The following is a 23,665-nucleotide window of genomic DNA, read 5'->3' on the forward strand; positions in this document are numbered from 1 at the left end:
TCTCACTGCAGATGTCTCCAGTAGCCACTGAGTCTGCTCTGCAAAGCTGGTCTCAGAGCATGGGCTCACAGCTTCTCTTGACAACTTTACCACCATCAGACTCCCCCAGTCAATCACATCATGTCCAGCTGGGAACTCCCTCCCCAAATCCTTCAACTCACATAGAAGCTATGTCTGAACCTCAGAACAAAGTCTAAAATCACAGAACAAAACCAACAGTTACCATATTTTTATATTTTTGTTTTTAGTATTGTGTTACATGAAACTGTGCCATTGCTTTACACATTTCAGAGTTTTTCTCCTACAATAAATGTGGTTTCCTTGCAAACAAACAAAAAAACCAAACCCAAGCTGCAATTGGACACTCAGGAGAAAATCATGATAATTTCAGTGTGCCACCAAAACTTCCTCAAGAAGACAGCAAAAGCTAACTGAGGTTCTGTGTTTTGAAGATCATCCTTTCTACCAGCAGTCACCTGTATGTTCAAGGTATATCCATGGGGGAGAAGAACCTGCTTAAAATCATGAATTCTCCACAAATAAATAATCTGACTTCTCATTTCCAGCAGCTTCAGTTCTACTCAGCTTCCAAAGTTACTGTTCAGAGCAACAAATCTCTTTCACCACTCCCAAAACAAAACAGTGAAACTGATGACTTCACTGTTCCCGAATTTTCTACACCCATCCCATATGAACAAAGAAAACTGCAATAAAAACCAATTTAAAAGTAAAATGGTACCCTCAGAAGTTCTGTTTAGTGATCTGCTTCCCTCTTCCCCTCCAAAGCCTAAACCAGAAGTAACAATTAAATAAAACCAGGGAAGGTTTTGTAAACAGATTGCAACCAAAAGGAAAAATTCTTACCTTGAAGCATCAAAGCTGTCATAGGATCCAACAGTGTAGTGTCTAAACAGCTTCTTTGTTCTATCTGCTCGTGTTTCTGCACAGAGAAAAAAGAATTTTCAATACTTCTGTATTTCTTAATATTCCCACACAGTGAATAAATCTAGTTTCAAGGCATTTTGGAAAAAAAATGTTGGCTTTGGAGATATTCTTTTATGGCATCAGATATATCAAATGAATAAGGAGAACTTCTTGGAGATCATGAATCATACCATTCACAAGTTTTAAAGCTCCACTCACATTCTCAGTAGCAAAAACTTTTGTGTCCAATATTTGGGTTTTTTATAGCTAAGAGGCAAAATAGAAGAAGAAAGAAAGAAGAAAAATCTGCAATAGATGTCAGAAATGTTGGGAAAATAGCCAGAATATGCAAATCAATATTTTTTTGCCTAACTACAGGCTGGTCCTCCAAGGAAATCACCTTTGGTTTGGCAAAGAGACATCAGAAATCAGATGGGAAAGTTTCTGGTTTCGATTATGACCATCAAAGTCTCATCTGCACAGCTGAGGGACTCTCCATGGAACGACAGCCTGACACAATCCCAACAGATTTTATTGATTCTCCAGGCCAGCCAGAGCCCCCAAGGCACAGCACCTCTGTGGCACAGCTTTTAAGGGTGGTACAAATGACTGAGATTGGTGCTGCCTAATGACCAAGGGCAAGTCTGCAGAGAGAAAAAGAACATCAGAGCAGGATCGAAGGGCTTTGAACATTGCCAAGGAGCAGGAGAAAGTCCTGGGAGGCAGAGCTTGGGAGGAAGGGTGGGAAAAATGACTACTTCCATGCTTTAACCAGTGCAGCTGACATGTAGCTGGAGCATGCCCCCAGCTGGAGGCATAAATACAAATACATCCATAATACAGAGAAATTCCAGCTGGAAATGCACTTGAAGGTTGCAGCTGGCTAAAAGAGTAAGCAAGTTGTTTCTTCAGAGCTGTGCACCAATTGGCAAGGCCCAAGAAAAGCAGTACTACAAAAAATCAAAAATATTTACATTTATATATATTATGTGGAGACCAGCCAGCCTCCATCCTACAGGATGGCCAGAGAGCGAGAAAATTCCTATTATAATATGAACTCTACTTGATAGTTTAGTTTATTTTGTCCCTTTGTCACTCACCTACAACCTGTATTTTCTGCCTAAAAGGCCTTTCCTTTACCCAAAACTCCTGCTCCTACTGCACAAATTGCAGCCTGTTCCCCATCAAGCAACATTCTTTTTTTCATGCCACTCTAAAAATCATAAACCTGGAGTCCACTTTGAGTATCCTCCTGGCCTGTTCTCAGAAGTCCATCAGAAATTATTACAAGAAATAAATTATGATAAAGAACATTTTGAAATCTTAAAGCAACTGCTTGAGCCTTAAGGAGCCAGATGTTCCCCCTGCAGAATCTGTTTCCTATAGAATGATATTTCAGTGCTATAAGGAACACAAAGTGGGTGGGAGGGATGGGAAGGCACAGCAAGACAGAGAGCTTTGTTCAGCTCCTCAGGACTGCAGAGCCAGCACTCTCAGCTGCAGCTTGGGTCTGCTCCCCTCTGCTTCCCACCACTCCTCCGGGTGCAGTCAGGGATTATTTGGGAAAACAGAAGCCTTGCAAGGTGCTGAACTCGAGGCTAAGTGGCAGCTTCCCAGGCTGCTGTGTTAAGCTCCCTAATTACCCTCTTTCCCTCACCTCACACAGGTCCCAGGCTGCCCTATTACACAGCACAAGCACAGACACTCAGGAGCAGGGGGAAGGACCACCAATCTGCCATCAGAATGAACTGGGACTGAAAAAGGAAAAGGATTCCATTCTCTGACTTGACAAAAGAACACAAAGAACCCATAGGCAAATGCCTAACAAATGCTGTTCTGAATTCAAGCCAAATATAGCACAGTAACACTGTTATAGATATAGTTGCACCAAGGGGTTAGCTCCAGGTTTCCCTGGATTTGTACCCATTCTTATGTCCCAGGTTTTCTTAAGACCAGAACTCTTTATTAGAATGCTTTGAAGCAAGTTAGGACCACCTAGCACTGACAACCCTATCATTATTTAAGAAGCTTTTACCCATAGAATCTTTTGAGGATTTCTTCTTATACTTGGTTGCAGACAGATTAGAAAGATGAGCAAGAAGATATGGACATGAAGGTTTAGAAACACATTACTTAGCAGTTTTATTTTAATAAAGTCAATTATTTCAATAATACTGCATTCTTACTGAGAGAAATATCTGTCACCACAGATGAAAAGTCACTACATCAAGTTGGATTAGTTCAAAAACTTTTTCTAAGAGGTAGAACAAAATACCAGGGTTTGCAAAAATGGTCCAGTTTCCTTTACATTGACAAAAGACAGAAATGTTGGGTTATCACTTGAAATTTTTACATCTCTTGAGAAGCCCATATTTTACCAGAGTAAATACCATAAGAACACAACATTTTTTTCCTGGTCCATTTTCCATTGAAGCCTGTGGAACTGCAGCAGAAATAAGCTGTGTGCCCTTGGCAATAGTGGCAATCAAAATAATAAAGCTCCAGCTGTTGCTTTATTAGAATAATTTATTGTTGCAGACATCTCAGTAAGCAACAGGCTCAAACCCTGCCCTTCCAGAATGTAATTTATAGAGTTCAAAGAGGGGTGAGCACTGAGAAAGTGTAGGTGGAAAACATTTCCTTCTTTCTCTACCTCAGAAGCAGGGAGGGCTTTCCTCCAAATAAACATAGGACTTTGTGTAGATTCTCTGTCTCAGCTTCATAAGTGACCACAGGACTCCAAGAGATCTTGCAGACATTATCAAAAGCTGAAAGATCACTGCTATGAAGAGCAAGAAATAAATTTTGGACTCTAAACCACTCCTATTAGGCCACTCATGCCCTGTTTCAGCCCACATCACAATTGTGAGCCTGTTCCAGCAGCCAGCCCGACTCCCACCCTGACACTCCTGCTTGGACTAGGCTGCTCACATATTTGATATTGCTTTGGAAGGTAGAGCACTACAAGGGGTGTAGCAATCTATTGGCAAGGTCTAGGCCACTGTGTGCCCCAGCAAACCCTTCCTAGCTATTCTCATCAACACCCTCTGGAATTCATCAAGGTTACTAAGACATGAATTGTGCTAAATTAGGAAAGAAGAGGCTGAGAAACAGAATACCAAGACCAGAAGAACTAGATAAGAGAGACAGATAACCAGACAGAGGGCTGTGAAACAGCTGGACTGAAACCAATCACAAACTCTGTGATTGAAGAAGTGCATGCAGAACATGTGAACAAGATAGAGACATCAGTCAAGAGATGCGTGATCAGCGTGTGCAGTAAAGTCAGAATGTATAAACAAGTACATAACATAAACAATAAACAGCTTCTACTTAATCATATTAGTTAGTTATCCAAGAGTCCTGATTTCCCACAGAGGGGGAAAAATCCCAAAGCAACTGTCTCCACTCCTTGTCCCCTCCCTGCTGCTCCTCGCAGGGCATTTCAGCGCCGTGTTTCCAAGGAAACCGTGCAGGATGCTCTGCCAGCAGGGATGCTGCCAGAGCTGCCAGCACTCTAGGAAAGGTTCTGAGCCACCAGCATGGCCACAGGATGAACAGAGGAAACAGGAGTGCAACAGCCAGAATTTGTGCTGTGATGCCGGGAGGCAAGAGAGCAGCAGGCTCTCCCCAGACACGCCGGCAGTTTTATCCCCACCCCAAAACAAGCAGCTTTTCCTTCTGCCTTCCCTCTTCCCCAGTGACAGCCCTGGGAGATGTTTCACTCCCAACAGACATTTATAGATGCTCTCTGCCAGAACAGTACAGCTCTCTGCAGGTACAACACCCAAAACACTGGCAGAGTTAAAGGCCTTCTCTCTGCACCTTCCCCTTCCTGGGGGAAAAACCCTTTCCCAACCATTTATGCTGGGGGTTAGACCAGGAGTTATTCAAAGATGAGGAAAGCTGTCTAATAATAAAATCAGCAGATATTCACTATTCAAGGACACTTGTGCTGGTTTGCAACAAGACAGGGCCCCTATCTTGAAAGTTTTCCTTAAATTGATCCAAACTTGGCCATGAGAAAAAGTTCAAGGGATTGAAAACACCACTAAGAAGAGCAGGCATTTTTCTATCCCAAGTATGTTGCCATCTTATTGCAGGAGCTCCATAGTGTTTGTCTCCTTAGCACAAAAGTTTCATACCTTCTTGGTGTTTCTTGTGGGCATCTCCTCAGAGCACTGACTCCTCCTTCTTCACAAAGCAGCCAACTGACTCCAGTTCCCCTCTCACCCAGCCACCCCACTCTTTTATAGCACTCTTCTTCTCACTGGTTACAGCCGTGGCCTGGTAAAGTCAGGCCTGCTCCTAATCTTTAATAACTGGCCTAGCTACAACTCCTTAGGGGTGAGATTACTTTCTACACTATCTTGATTTTCTTGTATTCTATCCCCCTACACCAAGTACATGCAAAATATCTCCCACACTAAATGATGCTCTAGAAAATAATCACATTAAAAGATAAAAAATATTCTTCATACCACAAACTGTGAAGTCTCAGTAACTTATTTTACTTATTCCTGTTTCTCCTCAGAAAATGGAGATTCATCAAAACTAGATGGTCTATTAAATTTGGTACATTAAAATGGTGATAAGTGAGAAGATTTTTCCAGCCTATGATACAATTGTTTAACATGACATTTCTTATTGCTTTCTTTGAGCATTTCATTCGAGCCATAGGAAATATGAAGTTCAGGTATCCTCCTCCAAATCACACAGAGTAAAATTATGGATTCTAAAAAATGTCCCAAAAATGGGATGAAGAAATAGAAATGGAGATTTTCCCTATTACCTGTTTGATCACTGATTCTGATAAAGGGTTATAAAAACTCATGAAAGTGAGATCTGCAGGTATGTACCACCCAAGAATTCAGAAGAAACTACAATTATCTTTTTCATATCTTTGCAAATTGGTGGTAAAAACATTGATGCTTCATTTGAAGGGATAAACTGTGAGCACCAAGAGAAAAGAAGCATATGATGAAGGCATTATAAATGGTAAATTATTGAAAACCTTTAATTCATGGCTCACTTTCTTCTCTTTCACTTTGTGAATGTTTTGGAGTTTTTTTTTAAGTCCTAGCGTTCAGTTGATGTGATGTTTTCAACCAATTTTTTTTTTCAGTTAAAGCCGAGAAATAGCAAATCTTATGTGGTTTTTGAAGTTTTTCAGATTTGAGAATAAGCATAAAAATGTCTCAAGGACAACTTGGGTGGAATAGCAAATCCTTGGACATTCTTCTGCCTTTCCTTTTTCCCCCTCCCCTACTAAATCTTATTTTCAGAAAAAGAAAGGAAGACAGTGTTGATTCCCTCCTTCATCCTTAGAGGAAGATTAGCTGGAATACAGTGAATTCTTTTACCCACAAAGGATGCTGAAATGGCTGATCAATGGAGTGAATCAGCAAGTTTGTTTGCAAGGGAAACCTTAATAACTGAAAAATGCAACCTGGACCTGCTGGAGAGGCAGTTATGGAAGAACAGTGCTCCCCATGTCATCAGTTTTCCCTTTCATTAAAAAAAAAAAAAAAAAAAGGTTACTTACACCTGAAAAATAAAACCCCAGCAAGTAGTTGCGCAAGCATTTGCTTCTTACTGTCCTAACAACTTTACCAGCTCTTTGTACAATTGTGGGATTCTGCAGCTCTTCCCTCATTTGCAGAATATTTTCAAAACGTGATAATGGTTGCATGATCTCACCCTGAGTTCTCCTGTTGGGTTTCTGAGGGTCTCCACTCCCTCTGCCTCTCATTTCCAACCCATCCATTGCAGCTCTGTGCCCATGGCCTCAGCTACTGCAAAGGATTAAGCCCCTCTGTCTGGGACAGGCACAGACACAGCCCTGGGTGGTCTCATAAAAGGAAATTCATTGGCAGAGGACAGATTTTTTTCCCCCTCTTTGCTTTACAGAGTTAAATGCATCTTAAAGCAAAAGAGTGAAGAGCTTATAAAAAGCTGGATGTTGACCTCAGAGTTTCTAGCAGCTGAACGTGGCTTTGGTCCACATGTACCTAGTTTGATCTTTGCTGAAATACCCAGCTTTTACCAAGTCAGGCCAAAACTTGTGGTCTGACAATATGTGTATCTGCCTCATAAGAACCAGCTCTCCATGTCAATCCCAAAGTGCTCCTGCACACATAAATAAAGGCATCTTGTTTTTCAGATTCAGGGAGAACAAAGAAGTCTTGATGAGCTGCCTGCTGGCACTATCATCTGTTGCAAATGTTATTTATCCTGAAGGTCAGGGTGGTTTGTTCACTTACAAAGCTCAGGTGGTGTAATGTTCCAGCTCCTTAGAGCTGACTCAGGGTATGAATGTTTTTAATCATAACACCGTATTTCACATTTTTCATCCTCCCAGCAAACAGTTCAAATATTGCCTGCAAATATCAGTGTTCTTACTGATGGCAGCAGCATAACCCAGAATGACGGCCTGTAGCAAAGGGCAGGTGCCAGGTGAAACCTGGCTTAATGACTTTGCCTTGATAGAGAGTTAGCATTAAATTTAGGGAAATTCCATTAGAGGTTTGTGAAGGAGCTCTGCAGTGCTTGTGTGGCAGGAGCTGTGGTCTGCTCAGCATGACAGGGATTGTTCCTACCTGAGACATTTTTACAGCCCCACAAAGACAACCAACTGCTTGGGAGAAGGTCATTGAGCACTCTGAGTCGGAAAGAACAGATGGGGAATTATTTTGGGCTGAGTAAGGAAAAACAGGCCCTGGAAAGCCATTCTTCTATTCAATTTCAAAAATCATTAATTTTCATGTACAGCAAGTTTCAGCAAGAGTTATTATGGACTTTTATCATCAATGGTGATACAAATGTTTCCCCTCAATTTCCTCCCTTACAAGAAGCTCCATTCAAGTCTAAATCTTCACCAGCTGTACTCAGGATCAATGATCTGTCAAATTCACTGCCTTCAATAATAGATAAAATTTTGAATACATAAGAAGCTGCTGAACATAGGAAATATGTGGGAAGTTCCTAGAACCTCACCATCTTTTTCACCATAGCACTGCTTCTTGTTTTTCCTCTGCCTTGATTGTGCGTGTGGACTCCTCAATCTGATTTTCACTGTGGATAGCACAGTGAAAATGACCAAACATGACCAAACCCAACAACAGAGGAACACTTCACAACTTCCACTGTAAGGGCCTCAGAATAACTTCTAATTTAATGGTATAACTCCAATCACAGCAAACAAATAGCTCAGAGCAGGATGGTGCTGAGCAATCTGATACCCAGGTTTACACAGGACCAGGGAGGGGAAGATGAGGGTGGAACAGGGAACTGTGGATGTGGAAGTGCCCTGCTCACCAGGAAGAATTTCTGCCTTGCCATGCTGTTGCAAGTGTCTAAAATACAACATTCAACTACAAATCCAAAAATGCAAAAGAAAAATTACTTAAAAACACCACATCACTTTTAGCAGGAGTACCAGACTTTAGCAACTGAACTTGTGGTGCTGTATCAGAACATACAGATATGCTTAGGTATAGATGTAATAAAATAAATAACATATATAAAAAATCAAAATCATTTATAGATATGGTTAGAGGTACTTTGCATTGATGACTGCCAAGGAACACATGATTCAGAGCCAGGCCACAGGATAATTAATTTTCAAATAGAAGAAGCTATCACCATTGGTTTGAGAGCTTACTCCTAGAGAACCTACACCAGTACTCTAAATAATTAGGATGACTGCAGCAGGAAAGGTGCCAAATCCAAGAATATTCCTACCTTTTAAAAAGGATGGTACACACTTGTCCTTACAGCATTGTGTAGACACATAAGGGCAATTACTTTAAATGAATGCATTTCAAAATCCATGTTGCAACCTTAAACACTGCTGGAAATTAGAAAAATATTGCTGAGAATGCTGAGAACCAAGTTTTCTAAGAAAGCACTAAAAATCAGATATTATATGTTAGGCAGTGCGTATAAAGATTGCACCAGATATTGAGGAAAGCAACAGTACTGTGCAAAGTTTTTAGAAGCAATTATATTTTCCATGGAAAATGTAATTTGATGGAGGTCCTATAAAACCTTTCCATTCCTGCCACTAGCACTTCAAAACTCAGCAATCCTTCATTAAAGTCCTGCACAACACCTCCAAAATGAGCTTCATTCTTGGACTTGGACTTTCCAGCCAGTTTCTCACCAGCTTACCTGGGGTTTGGGTGCTTCTGCATCCTCACAGAGAAAAACACCCAGACATTTCATTTCAAAATGTACTCCTTGAACCACACTCAAAAAGTTGAAGCCTATCAAGGAATGCAGGATTTGACAAGCGCTCCAGATTGCAACACAAAACATTGCTGCTACACAAAACGCCCTTTGCAACAAAAACCCCAAACCAAGCTGACCACAAGCAAGAAGCCTTATTTTACACCAGGCTCAAAGCCCACATCCCTTCAGCTCCATGCTGTACCAGGAGGGGTTTTTTTTCTCCCTGCTGCAAGTTTCCATGGAAATGCATCAGTCACTAATCTAAATAAGTGCGGCTGAAGGACGCCTGAAAACCTGGAGCAATTACGCATGCCATTAGAGGAACAGAATATGATTCAGCCCAGCTATTAGAAATGTGCCACAGCTATCATTTCTATATTTTGTTGCAGTATTCTAAAAACAATACTGCTTTATATTTTTCTTAGACCCACTCTTTTGCTGCTTATGAGAGGGACAAAAAAATCCCCAGAAAATGCAGTGAAAATACTTCTCACGTAACAAGCACACAATGAAGTCAGACAGTAAATGTTGCAAAACACAAACAGAGGTGATGCCACACATTTGTTTTGCCATGAAAATCCACAGGACCTGAAAACTTCTCTCTGGTCAAAGAGACTTCACTTGAGTCATTTTGATGAGTAATAAGCCTGTGAAAGCTTTGATTTGCATTAAAGGCCTAATGAGCCTTAAAACAATTGATGTGAATATAATTTCTGATCAATACAATAGCAGACATCCATGGGCAACCACAGCACACAGCCGGGTCTCTACTGATCATAGAGCTACAGGATCATGGAATCATTAAGGTTGGAAAGGCCCTCTGAGATCACTGAGTAAAAATGTTATCCCAGCACTGCCAAGGCCACCACTAAGCCATGTCTGTCCCCAGGTGCCACATCCACGTGGCTGTTAAATATCTCAGGCTCCAGAACCAATGTTACAATGCCTGGAAACTCTTTCCATGAAGAAATTCTCCCTAATAACCAAACTGAACCTCCCCTGGCACTACTTGAGGCTGTTTCTTCTTGTCCTGTCCCTGTTCCCTGGGAGCAGATCCTGATCCCACCTGGCTGCCCCCTCCTGTGGGGGCCAGAAGGTCCCCCTGGAGCCTCCTTTTCCCCACTTGAACCAAACCCCCCCCTCACCAAGCTCCCTCAGGCACTTCTGATACTCCAGACCCTTCCCAAGCCCAATTCCCACTGCTTTGGACTCAACCTATTCCTACTTTACACCCCGCCGGAAAATTTCAAAAGCTGTGGAACAGGGACTGTGCTAGTGATTCTGAACAAATGTTTTTAGAGTTATTTCAGACTATCTGAACTTGATGTTACCACCCTGTTATTTTTCTAGTCCCCCTTACTCTTGAAGAATGAGCGGATAAAACACCGAAAAAACCACAGCTTTCAAATTCTAATGACAATTTTGTCAAATTCTGGTTAACTGTGTCACATTTTGCAGAAAATGTCTCCCAAGTGGTTGGCATTCCATATAAAAAAGGAGGTGGCTGAATGAACAGTGCTGCTCCAAAGTCTGGAGCACACACTGGAGATGGGCTCTCTGTTCTACCTGTGTGTACACCAGCCATGTGCAACCCCCGTGCCAAATCTACTTGAAATTAATGCAATTCTTGCCAACAAACATTGCAATTAGACCTCAAACAGGAGAAACTGAGGAGGAGGAAACATACTTGTGCAGGAAAAGGCCTCTTAAATGATTAGTGTGGTATTTCTAGACTGCAGCTGAGCACTCTCCATCTATACTGGGAACATCTACTGAAGGAAGCACTCAGGAGTCTGAGAACTGGGGTTTTACCTGCCTGGGGTTCTCCTTGCTGACACCAAGCCACCACTGGAAATAAAGAAATAAAGTCTAATTAATTAGATTCAAATTCGTAGACTGTAAAAACCAAAACAAGGCAGGCAAAAAGGGGAGGAGACATAAGTATACATTAAGAACACTAAAAGATCATACTAAAAATCAGCCTGAAATATATGTATATATGTATATATATATATATATATATATGTATATTATCCTTTCTGTTAGCTTCTGGTTTGTTAGTTCTTACAATTTCACCTAATGCCTTTTCTTCATCTGCTGCAGTCTTCACAAAAAGGAGCAGAAAGTAGGTCTTCCTTTTCAAATCTGACAATCTTTTATCTACATCTCAAGCCAGGCCCTTTCAAGTTTCATTTTTCACCACTTAGTTGACTCTAGATTAAGGATTTATTTTAAATGTGACAGTAAAATTGTTTTCAAAGTTAAGATTTTTGAGTTCTTCTATGACAGAGACTGAAGAAGTTTTATTTATAACACATTTTGAAACTCTCATGAATGGATCACTAGAAGATTAGATGGCTTTTAATTGTGCACTGGTTAAATTGAAGGGTGGTTTGTCTTGTTTTCCCCCAAATCCAGTGAAGGTTTAAAAGACGTAGTATATTATACATTTTTTGAATAATATCTGAACACGCACTTGTAGTAATGCAAGTGTTACAAAAATTAATCAAAGTTCAAATCATGCAATTAGGATGAAATTGCCTAAATAGAATTGAAAATCAACCCTGAAATGGATCACATAAAAGACCAGATTATTGCTGAGGGCCAACATTCATGAAGTTTCTCCTCAGAAAAGCTTTGCAATTCAGAGAATGAGGTACCTGAGGCACAGGGAGTGCAAACAGCCTCCCAGAGACCACAGCAAACACCAAAGGCAGGCAATAAACCTGGATTAAAGTCATGCAGCTGAAAAAGCACCTGAGCTTAAAGCTTGTAAATTCAATGATGAAAATGTACATTTGTTTGATTGTTACAGAAATGTCAAAACCCATTTCCAAGGTGCCCAAAGGTTACAAAAGCAGGAATGGCAAAATAAACTTGTAATTTCTAGATGTTTTCCGCAAGCCCAAATTACTAATTCTTGGAAGCAAGCAGTGATATGGAAATGAATTCTCCTAAGACTGACATATTCCTGAAACTCCATTATGTGCCCAGCTTAATGCCTATAAACTAATAAGAAAAAAGGAATCATGCTGCATCTTTGTACTTATGAGATTTGTAAAATGTTATAACTGAAGAAATCAAATAGTCTCGGTGCTTTTTAAAGAGAAATTATGTAAAAAGCTTGAACCTCTCAACTGACATACAAAACCTCCCGAAATCACTCTCAAACCTGCAAAGTGAAAATGTAAAAATACAGCCTTGACCTGTTAGAAGGTTTTATATTGTGGACTTTGTGACCTCTCAGATTTGAATGGAAAAAGGCAAATAAAGAGAAGTGGGAGAGATTTTCAATTTGAGAATTTTTGGTTTGCAAAAAAAAAAAAACCAAAACCAAAAATTGTCTCAAAGATGGGATGCACTTAATTGAGATCTCTACTTAACAGGTTTATTCCTTTCTAAAAATGTAATTGAGTGTATTAGGCCCACCTGGATTAGCCATCTCTCTGTGCTTGATAATCACACTCCCACCTTCTCCCCCTCCTTTATCTCCTTCTCACATATAAATTGCATCTCAGCATATCCAAACTTAATCCACAAAGAGGCCATGGAAATCTAATCCTCCAAATATATCATTAAAAAATCCCATTTCATTATTTACCCTAATCCTGCACACAGACAGCACAAGACATAATCACCTCCCAGTGACAATGATTTGCACAGCTTGAAGAGTTCTTTGGACACACAGGAAGTTCCCACTAGTTAAACAATCACTCTTTCATGCATCACTGTCTAATTACTCTTCTCAGGAATGCTAGGGCACCTCAATTTATTGTGATACACCACCACCATTTCAGGAGAAAATGGACAAAACTGCTTTTAGATAATCTCCTTCCTCATCACATAACTTGAACTTGACAACTTGTCACCTCAAGAACATTATGATGTCAAAATTTTAAGATGATATTGTTTAAAAGAAGAGGCCTCATCTAGAAATGGGTAACAGGAATGCGGCAGATAAAGGTAGATTTGCTATTCACAGTGTGGGATTTAGAGTTAACAGAAGTTCTGCCAGCTTTAGATGTATTTTGATTTGCTTTGTTTGCCTGTAATCACAATAATCAATTGCAATGTTGTGTGTTGACAGCAGCAGCCCAGCTCCACTGAGGTGTTTTCAGTACTGGGAATCAGGGTGCTCCTCCCAGAACCAAAATATGAATAACACTGATTTTTTGAAGATTTTTCTCCACAAAATGTCATAAACTGAAATACTGCTCGCACACATCAATTTCTAATCCTGTCTCTAGATACAAAACACTCAAAATAGGCAGGAACTAAAACAACCTGCCTTCCACCCAGGGGTATTATAGGTAAAGCCATCAATCCATTTTAACAGTGTTTACTTTACTAAAAACACTTTAAAGATCTGAGGGGTTCTTTTCCCCCAGATGTTGTGCTAAATGCCATCTGCTTTATTCCTGGAGGAATAAAAGCCATGATACGCTTTGCTTTGAGATAAAGCGAAGCAGGGTGGTCATTAGCCAAAAAAACCCAGAGAAATGAGGAGTTTCCTGAATACATAATTAGGGATCTAATGAAATGGACTTCTTTAGCCAAAAAGTCAGGAGATTAGAAAGCAGAGAAAGAAAGAAAAAAAAAAGAAAACAAAAAAAAAAAAGGTTTCATCAGCTTTGGGGAAAGTACAAAATTTAGAGAGGAGAAAAGCACCCTCTAAATCATATAAATTGAATGTAATTTAAATGTATATTTTTGATTGGTTAAAAATCCCAGAGGACACTTCCCAGGCCAAAGTCTCTCCTGTTTTATTTTGGTTCTATTTTAGAAACTATACTTATGGATCTATTTTCTTTCCTTCCATTATCAGAGCTAAGAAATACTTTTCCAAACTAAACTTTGATCGAAATTTTGCTCACTGGAATTTTTGCTCCACTGCACAAATCAACATTTCAAACTGCCCTCCTCTGTAAAGGCATTTACTAAAGACATTTTAGAAAACTACCAAGCAGACCTAAATTTTGGGATTCTCAATATCCTGAAGCAGCAAGAACCACTTGGAATAAGCAACAGCAATTAGAGATGATGAGATCTCCTGTCATATCCACACATCAATCTGGAAGCAGAATTTAGCTCAAGATTTATTCAGCTCTGCGTTCTGCAGCTGCAGCCACGGACACAACCTCAGAATGTGATTCCTCCCCTGATCACAAGCGAGGTTACAGACACTGGGAAGCCCAAAATGATGCCTTTGATCACCAGAGACGTTAAAGACATTCCCAAGATAATAGAAGGTGATTTTGTGTTATTTCTGCCCAGTCAAGCACAGCAGTGATAAGGTGATATCCCATTCCAATCTGTTTCATGGTTTCACCCAGTCAAAGCTTGTGTCACTTTCTTCCACACTTTTTTAAAGGATTTCTGCAGCAGCTCTTCATTTGCAGAGTTATTTGCCCACTGCACAACATCCTGCATGGCCATTAAGTAGCTATTAGAGTTGTGTACTTTACTTTGGCATTTATGTTGCACATAAAAAGATTAAAGGACCATCAACCACTCTCTTTTCATTTAATTATTTCTACTCCACTGACTGTATTTCCAGTACATTATGCAAAGTGATGGAATCCTACTACATTTAAAAACATATTTACTCCTAGTGGACAAGACTATAAAAAAAATAACACCCAACTGTTTATTTTAGACCACTACAATACAGATTTGCTCTGAGTGCTTCCCAGCACACAACAGTTTTCTCTGATTATCTCTTCCATGATTTGTCACACATATACCATCTATAACTGGGTAAAACCCACAGAAGTCATCCACTCACACTTTCACACACAGAAGCTGTTGGAAGCAACTGCAGCAGCAAAGTTCATGTGAATTCTCACTTTTACACCATCCCTCTGGTATAAGACATTTATTCAACATTTACTCATTTCTCCCGGACATTCTTTGGCCTCATCTTCAGTGGCTCCTTGGAAATAGTTGTATTTTTGCCACATTTTCTCCAAAGACATGGGAGAAGGACAAGCCACAGTCACTGTCAAAAAATCCTGAATGTTATCAAAATCTCCCTTCAACCTGCCCATACTTGAGCCCCTGTGTGTCCACTAACACTGTTAGAGCACCTTAAGCAGCTTATCAGAGCTTTTTGCCTCTGACACCTTCTGTGTTTCAGGAAAACAAGCAACTCCCTTGGCTTTATTTTAAAAAAAGTGTCTCTGAGTGCACTCCTTTCACACAAGGGGGAGTGATCGTAGGCTCCTTGAAAGGGGCTGGGAGTGAAGCAAACAGGAGGGAAGAAGGCAACAGGAGTTATATTTAACAGGTTTAGAACTCACACTCTTCTACACCAATAAAGCTCTGGCTTATTTTATTTTAAATGAATGCATTTTTGTGCTATTACTTTTCAAATAGTTTGCATGTCACAGTTGAGACACCCATGATACATAGAGTATCACCACACAATTTCAGAAAGCATCAACCCACCCAGAGTAACACCTCACCACAGCAGAAGGCTCCAGGTCCTGCCCATTCAGAGCAACACCTCACCACCTCAGAAAGCTGCAGGGGTCTGCCCTCCCTGTTCTTCAGCCCAGCCTTTCATCCCCTCCTGTTGATGCCCTGCCCCTGTGTGCCCTCTGCTCCCTTTGGTGGTTGGGCAGTGCCCCCAGGCACTCCCTGGCCCATTGCTGTCAGTGCTGCTCACAGCTGTGCCATTGGGGATGAGACTCAGCCACAGCCCCACTCCCAATCACCACAAACTGTGTGCCTAAATTTGCACACTGCTGGGGTAACAAATCTGCCCTGTAGGTAAGATAAAAAACCAGAATCTGTTCCCTGCTATGACAAACGAGAGAACTGAATCAATGAGAGGTCTCTCATGCTGCTGACAAGGAGCATCATGGATACAAATCCAGGGGAATGGAAACAGGCAGCTGACACCATTGCCAAAGGATTCAACTTCTTTGGGAAGAGTGCAAGAGGAGATTTTTAACAGCACAGGCCATTTATTGAGAGAGAACAGTGATTCCTGTTCTAAGGATCATCCTATAAGAAATTCAGACAAAAGCACTTGGTAATGTGTGAGTGACAGATCCTTCCTGTTGTGTGAGAAGCAAGAAAATAAAAAAGAAAAAGAACCAAAACAAGCTCTAGACACACAGACAAGCACTTGGGAGAAGTCTGCAAGAAGAACTTTTCTCAAATACATTTAGAGGGTTGTCATCATGATTTTACAGAACAGCTACAGATAGGAAAAAGAAAGTGTCAATAGCTTGGAGGACTCTAAATAAAAATACAAGCCATCCTGAGTTTGGATGACATGGAAATGCTTAATAAACACTTTATTGCATTCACATTCCATCTCTGATAGTCACACGATATCTTCTTTGGTTTAAGAGGACTGCCACCTACTGAATTACCATCACCTTCAGCTGGTTTTAGGAAAGAGATCAATATTACCTTCAAATCAAGAGAATTTGGATGGCAGCTTTTATGTATTTCTATATAAAAATATTAAAAGGTATCTTAATATGTAAGGATTAGAGTGCTGGACACATTCTTCTTTGCTGCAGAAGTAATTTTGGTTTTAACCTGGAAATCCTTGCTGGTATCTGCTGAATGGTTACTTTCAGTTTTAAGTGTTTTCAAGATACGATTTTATCTGGAATATTTCCAAGGGATTGACTATCATCTGTAAGGACTGTGGAAAAAAAACCCACAAATGACAGATTCCTAGATCTGCATTCATACATAATCCAAAAATTTCCACAAATATCACCTAGAAAAGTGTTGCAAAATGTTTACACATAATTATTAGAATTCAAGGTAAACCCCACTGCTCAGAAAGTACAAAAAATACAGAAAAAAGTTTCCTTCCCCACTGTCTCCTGCTGCCTGGGCATGTCCTTTCTTAGGTTTTTATACCCAGGCAGAAATAAGAGTGAGCTGAAACGAGGCTGAGTACAAATGAAACGTTAGAGATGATTTTTCCCCTAAATTCGGTACCCAAAGATGCCATCTAGTGACCACCTCCTGAATGCAGGGACAGCTCCCGAAAGCGCAGCTCAGAGCCCACGTTACACACCAGCTGAGGGGCATCTCCGTCACTGTGTGTGTGTGTGAGAAGCAGAAGGGTGACGTCCTCAGCCATGGTGCTTTTATTCACGGACATCCCTTTGTCACTGTCACATTTTCTGGAAAAATCCCCTTGCCCAGGATTCTTCTCCTGGGAAGCTGAGAAGCCTCAGAGAAAAATGAAAATAATAACTATCTGATTGCTTCTCCTGTGTTTTGCTGCTTTGGAATGTGGTTTGGAGATTGTTTATCCAACATGTGAGTTGTTTTTACTTGATGACAATCACCATCCAGCTGTGTTGGGACTCTGAGGAGTCAGTCATGAGTTTTTAAGTAGTTCAACCTTCTGTCTGTATCCTTTCTCTATTCTTTAGTATAGATTAGTATAGCATTCTTTAATATAATATAATATAATATAATATCATAAAATATTAAATTAGCCTTCTAAGAACATGGAGTCAGATTCATCAATTCCTCATCCCACATCTGTTACTCCTTGCGTGCTCCAATCTCTCCATCCAGAACGGGGCTGCTGTCCCAAGAACATTTCTGGCAGACTCTGTGTGCATCCCCAAACAGCAGAACACAGACATTCACTGTTCCCCACCATTTCCTAGCCAGGGAAGGTCCTGTCTGCCCTTGCTACCCACGCATATTAATTTTTATTTACTTGGAAAAAAAGTGATTTTTGGCTGGCAGCTGATAGGATCAGAGCACAGGCTCTGGCAGCACTCAGAACAAGGCTGGGAGAGAAGGAGGCTAATCCTGAATTTTGGTGAGCCAGGAGTGTGGGACCAAGTCAAAGAAAAACAACTCACTAGGGATGGCTCTTTGGAAGACAGTTCAGTCTGACAGCCAAAAGAAACTCCTCCAAAGCCCTGGCCCCCTTGATGATATTGGCTGTTAGGAAATGTTGGAAAAGCTTTTGCACAGTAACAGGTGCACAGTGGTGACCTTATCCTGAATTTAAACAAGGCCCACACAAGAGCTGTACACACACACAGCATCCAGACATCAAATCAGAGAGTGAGATTCAAGTTTGGGTTGTATCCTTTTAAAATTCTGCTGCTGTAAGGCAGGGTAATTGATTTTCTGTAAGGAAAAAGGTGCAATCAGCACGTTCAGGATGTAGGAAGGCTTTTGAATATTGATATCCCAGATAAAGATACCAGGGCAGTCCAATTTATTGAGCTTCCAAACAGATGCTTGGGGTTTTAGGATACTAATGGAATGAATTGATTTGTGTAACACAATATATTAACTTCAAGAAACCCTGACTTAAACATTGTCATCAAACCATTAGATGGCCCATCAAATGCATTTAATCAAAATTCAGAATATGTTCTTGTTTCTGAGATGCTGAAAAACATTAAGCACCAGGTCATGTATTATGCACATTTGGAAGATGGTCTATAGGGTATCTTTTACTTTTTTTACTTTAGAATAGCTCAGCAAGAAAATCAGGGGAAAAACCAACAAGGAAGAGAAAAATCAATACAAATCATTGGTGTTTTCATACTCACATGAAAGTCTGATCATGTAAGAAAAATTAATATTGCAAAATAAGGTAAAACCTGATTTAGGGCATCAAATATGAATGCTTCAAATATACATGGTATGTACACACATCACAGGAGGAAAAACACAATATTATATACTGCAGGTTTCAGAAAAAACATTTAAAATGTATCTCTGCAAGATCAAGACTTTCCTCAAAAAAACCCCAAAAAATAAAAACAAAAAACCCCCCACCTTTAAAAACAGAGTACCTTTAAAATTAAAGCTGTAAAAGTAACTTTTATCAGCAACAATGCAATTTTAGGTTTCTTCATGCTTCGAAGCAGCCACATTTCAAGAAAAATGCAGAAAATAGCCCCAGAAAAACAACTAGTTTCCACGAAATCATTGGTTTCTTACATTTATGAATAGCAATAATGTTATATCATAACTCTTCATATGTGTTTGGGAAAACATTAAAGCCACTCTCACAAATTTTAGGGGGTGAGTGAAATGGGTTCCTTATTTTCATGCTCCTTCAAGTGACACATTTGCAACCTTTACCTTAAAGCCTGACTACAGGAGACTACATGGGCAAATTTAATTTACTCTAAAGGTATGAAGTTAGAATGGATTTAAAAAAAAATAAATGAGAATGACAGGGATTGTAGCAGTTTAAATTCACAGCTGCAGTTCAACCTACTTTTCAAGCCAATCACCAACTTTTAGTGACCCAACATTCTTGGTCATCCCAGACTGTGTCTGCCAAACCTGATAGGGCTGGGTGTGGGCATGCCAGCCTGGAAATTAAATAATATTCAGGCATTAATCACTTCAAGCTGATTGATTTCCATTCAAAACTATCTGTTGTTGTAGTTAGTGCGGTTTCTCTGTGCTTTCAAGTGAGAGCTGAAAGTCAAACCATAAATCTGCCCCTTAGTGACAGGCTGCAAACTCCAGAGCCTGCACTACAAAAGGTTTTTTCAGAGTTAAGCCCCAAGTTCTGTTTTAAAACACAGAACAACCACTGTTCTCCCAAGTGCTTCCCAGAACAGGATTCCAGCCATCAGGGATAAGTGGTATTTTAAGCATACCCATTTCAGTGCCTGAGTAATCTGTTTAAGCCATCTGAAACAGGAGGATTATTAAGGGAAATCCTTGTCAGGGTGAATCCTGTTAGAAAGCCCAGATTCTGTTCCCTGTGTGCATGGCAGTACCTGAGATCCTGCTGCCAACTATTTTCCTTCTCTTTTACCAACATCTTGGACTACTGGAGGCTTTTTCAAGCTTGTCCCTCATAAATCACACAACAACTTGAAATTTATCCCTGTTTATAGCTGTACTGGAAAACATTGGGAGAATCCCAAAATTACATGTGCTTAATGACATATGAAACACTTCATCAATATTGTTTCCATATAACACAACCTAAGAAACTGGACAGTGTTTTTTAAGGAAAATTCTTAATAACGTTTGATTCTGAGCAGATCTGATGGTAGATTTTACATGTTGCCTTATTTGTAACTCGGGTCAATCCAAAAGAAGGATAATCAAGTATTTACTGATTCTTTACCTTTAAAAGATTCAGTAATACATCTTAAATTGGATCAAAACAGCCTTGCAAGAACTTTCGGAAGTGCTTGGCTGATTAACTTAAGTATTTCCACTTAACTTTTAAACGAGATGAGTTGCAGCATCCTCCAAAGTAAGGTCAGGACTTCAAAAAATTCTAAATATTTAATTTTGAACAAGAATATTTATGATATATTTCAGTCTTCCAGTTCTATCAACAGGGTGAAACCTCGTAGACTCTCCAAATACAGGAACAAGGGTGTAGTTCAACTCATTAGAGTTCAACTGAAGGATTTTTTATATTCAGAACTGAACATCTATCAAAATGAATACTTAAAAACATCTTGGTAGAGGTAAAGCTTCTCATTAAATAATCAGTATCACCTGCATTTATTAGCCAGCTAATAAGACACATGCCAATAAACTCAACACCTGTTTAATGAGGAAAAGTTCAGCAATATTTAACAGTTCTCTTTCTCAGACACAGAATGATTAAATGCAAGTTTGGGTTCAAGGTTACTTAGACTTTAGACACAGCAGTCACTATTTTAGGAACAATTTGCAGAGAGTTTTACACAAAAAGTAACCTAAAAAAATTTTTTAAATTATATAATTATATTATATTGTATTATATTATATTGTATTATATTATATTGTGTTATATGTTATGTTATGTTATGTTATGTTATATGTTATGTTATGTTATGTTATGTTATGTTATGTTGTATTATATTATATTATTTTTTCCCCAGGCCAGTGGCATCATTAAAAGTACAGTTGAAAACACAGAGAGAGAGAAGCTGGAGGTGGTGGCACAGCCAAGCTCCAGCAGCCCCTGCAGCCCCTCTGTCCCCAGGTGTGTGCTCCTCCCTGCTGCTCAGGCTCACAGACCCTTCCAACCCCGAGGCACTCATAACTCTTGGTGAGGTCTGGGGCTGTCTGAGGTGTCTGTCCTTCCCAGCACTGAGCAATCTGCTCTGGAGGAGTGAGCACCTGAGGACAGCCACTCCTGAGAACAGCAGAATTTCCTCCCTGTGCTGCAGCAGCATCATCCCACTGCTGGGCTGCTCAGGAAACACACAAAGTGCATCATCCACCAATGATGGGGCAATGATGTATCACCCCTCTGACAAGCATTTCCACCTCCCTGCTCTCTCCTTGCCCCCAATTAACAAGATGTTTCCAGGAAAATAATAGTTGCCTTTTTCATCTGTCCACCTGCTGCCCAGAATACAGGTAATGTTTCACCAGCTCACCCTGAAAATGGGAATTCATTTATACGCAAAGCATTAAAACCAGTGAGGAAGACTAACATAAGGGATTCAAGAGTCCATTTGAAAACAAACTACACCCTTAAGATTTCTTTGCTAAAAATGAAACAAGATTCTTTAATTTGCTTTTCTCCGGGGCAAGCTCTTAGCAAAAATCTTTAACATTAGAAACATCCTCTGCTCCTTCAAATAAAGCAATTCTGGCATTATTTCTTCTGACAATCTTATGTTTGCTGCAGGTAGCTGTGTCTTATTCTTGGGTATAAAATCTTAGCATGAAAACTTGGAGATTTTGGGAAGGTGTCTTGAATTTTCCTATCTATATTTGCATTTTCCTCTCAAACAGTGGCCCAGGGCCTCAAAGTCTCCTATGAGATCAGTCCAAAGGAGAGGTTTGATCCTGGCAACATGAAAGAAAAAGTGTAATCTATAAGGATTTACAGTCAGGAATGTAACTATTTTCATTCTTTTTAAAGTCTTGACTAACAAATGTTAATATAACTTTTAAAAAATAACTTTATAACTTACCTGACAAACAATATTTGATATAAAGACATGTTATATTTCATTTCCTCAAACTACTAATGTGTTATACAGGGTACCCAACACAATTACTTTCATTATTTTCAGGAGAGCAGACAAAATACAGAACTATTTTCAATGTCTCTCTAAATAGCACTAAACTAATTCTTGATGTGTGCAAAACATAACTGCAAGCATGGAATAAAGACTTAGTGATTGTTGTATAATTAGAGTTGAACCCTTGGCTATAAAAAAAAAAGACACAAACCAATACACTGAAGTGCTTTTTGCTTGTAAGTATGCACAAAATCAGTTTGACTTTTACAACCACATTTTATATTTGTGAATTTTGGACTGACTGGAGGGTTGAGAAAGTTGATGGACATTTTCCATTTCAATTCAGAAAGCAAAGCCCAAGTTTCAGACTCAGCTACAAACACAAACATCGTGTGTAAACAACATAACCAAGTTACACTACCATTTAAAATTCAATCCATTTTGTGAGTTCACAATTGGGAACATTCACTCAGGTCTGTCTGTTTTACCTGGAGACCAAGAATCTATTTCTGACCCCAGAGTACCCCCTTAGCAGTGATCTATAACAAAATGAGCTGAGCTCTCTAGCAAGGGAGGGAAGCAAAAAGCAGAGCCATGATTCCAGAACAGAATATGGATTATCTGACAGCTGCTCTGTTCAGGCATCATTTTCCTGATTACCTCCAGCACTGCCATTACTTTAAGCAGTTGCTCCATCATCTTCCTTAAATTAAGAAGAATTTGATCTCAACTAACTGGGGAGAGTTTCAAAGAGTTTTCAGCCTCTGTTGTCAGGCCTTTTATCTGAGCCATTAAAAATCAGAAGGGGAAAAAAGCCCCAATGTGTCATTTAGTGCAGCAGAAAAAGATGACTTCTCAACACTTTTGGAATATGTACAGATCTAAGGCTTGCCTTGCTTTTTTTTTTTTTTTTTCCCCAAAGTTACTTTTAAAAGTGTTAGGTCATTCTAAATGTAATGAGTTAGATTAATTAGGCCATTATATTTAATTCTGATAGACAGCCAGAATGATTTGAACAGAATTTGATATAAATAATATTTACACAGGTGCATCAGAGAATCCTGGTTAAACAGAATTTCAGGGGGAAAAATGGATGTTAAATCAAAGTAAAAGCTATTCTACTGTCATTTAAGATACTTAGAGAAAGCAAAAAGATCAACTATAGTTGATCATAGGTTCATAAGATACTAAAAAGTGTCACTAATTACAAAAAAAAAAAAAAAACAAACCAAAAACAAACCAAAAAATCCCCAAAAAACTATTAGTGTAGAGATGCTATAATTAAAATATATATTCTTGATGAAATTTGAAAAGCTCCAGAATTCCAGGATGTAAAAGCTACAGATTTCTGTCTAGTAACAGTCATTAAGATCTGCCAGGTTTGTTAAAATTTGAGAGGCTCAAAACAGATTTGAATGGCTTGAAAAAAACATGTTATATGAGTAGTTTCCACAAGAGCAACTGGGAATCAAAAATTAGGTATTACTCCTAGTTTTTTAGCATGTTGCAGAACAGGGCTGCTCAAATTCTGCCACAAGCTGAAGTATTCTCTC

General features: G+C 39.6%; 1 protein-coding gene across 4 annotated transcripts in view; it reads right to left on the reverse strand.

Moving 5' to 3' along the window:
- Positions 1–23,665, reverse strand: part of SHANK2 (SH3 and multiple ankyrin repeat domains 2) — a 247,720-nt gene that overhangs the window by 130,115 nt on the left and 93,940 nt on the right. For all 4 annotated transcript variants that reach the window (XM_054275891.1, XM_054275893.1, XM_054275894.1 and 1 more), the window contains one exon: positions 865–940. In XM_054275891.1, the coding sequence (XP_054131866.1) occupies positions 865–940 (76 nt within the window). The remainder of the gene's footprint in view (positions 1–864; positions 941–23,665) is intronic.

This window comes from Melozone crissalis, unplaced genomic scaffold, assembly GCF_028551555.1.
Source record: "Melozone crissalis strain CALT ecotype California unplaced genomic scaffold, PUWL_Pcris_2 ptg000018l_1, whole genome shotgun sequence".
Lineage (NCBI taxonomy): Eukaryota > Metazoa > Chordata > Aves > Passeriformes > Passerellidae > Melozone > Melozone crissalis.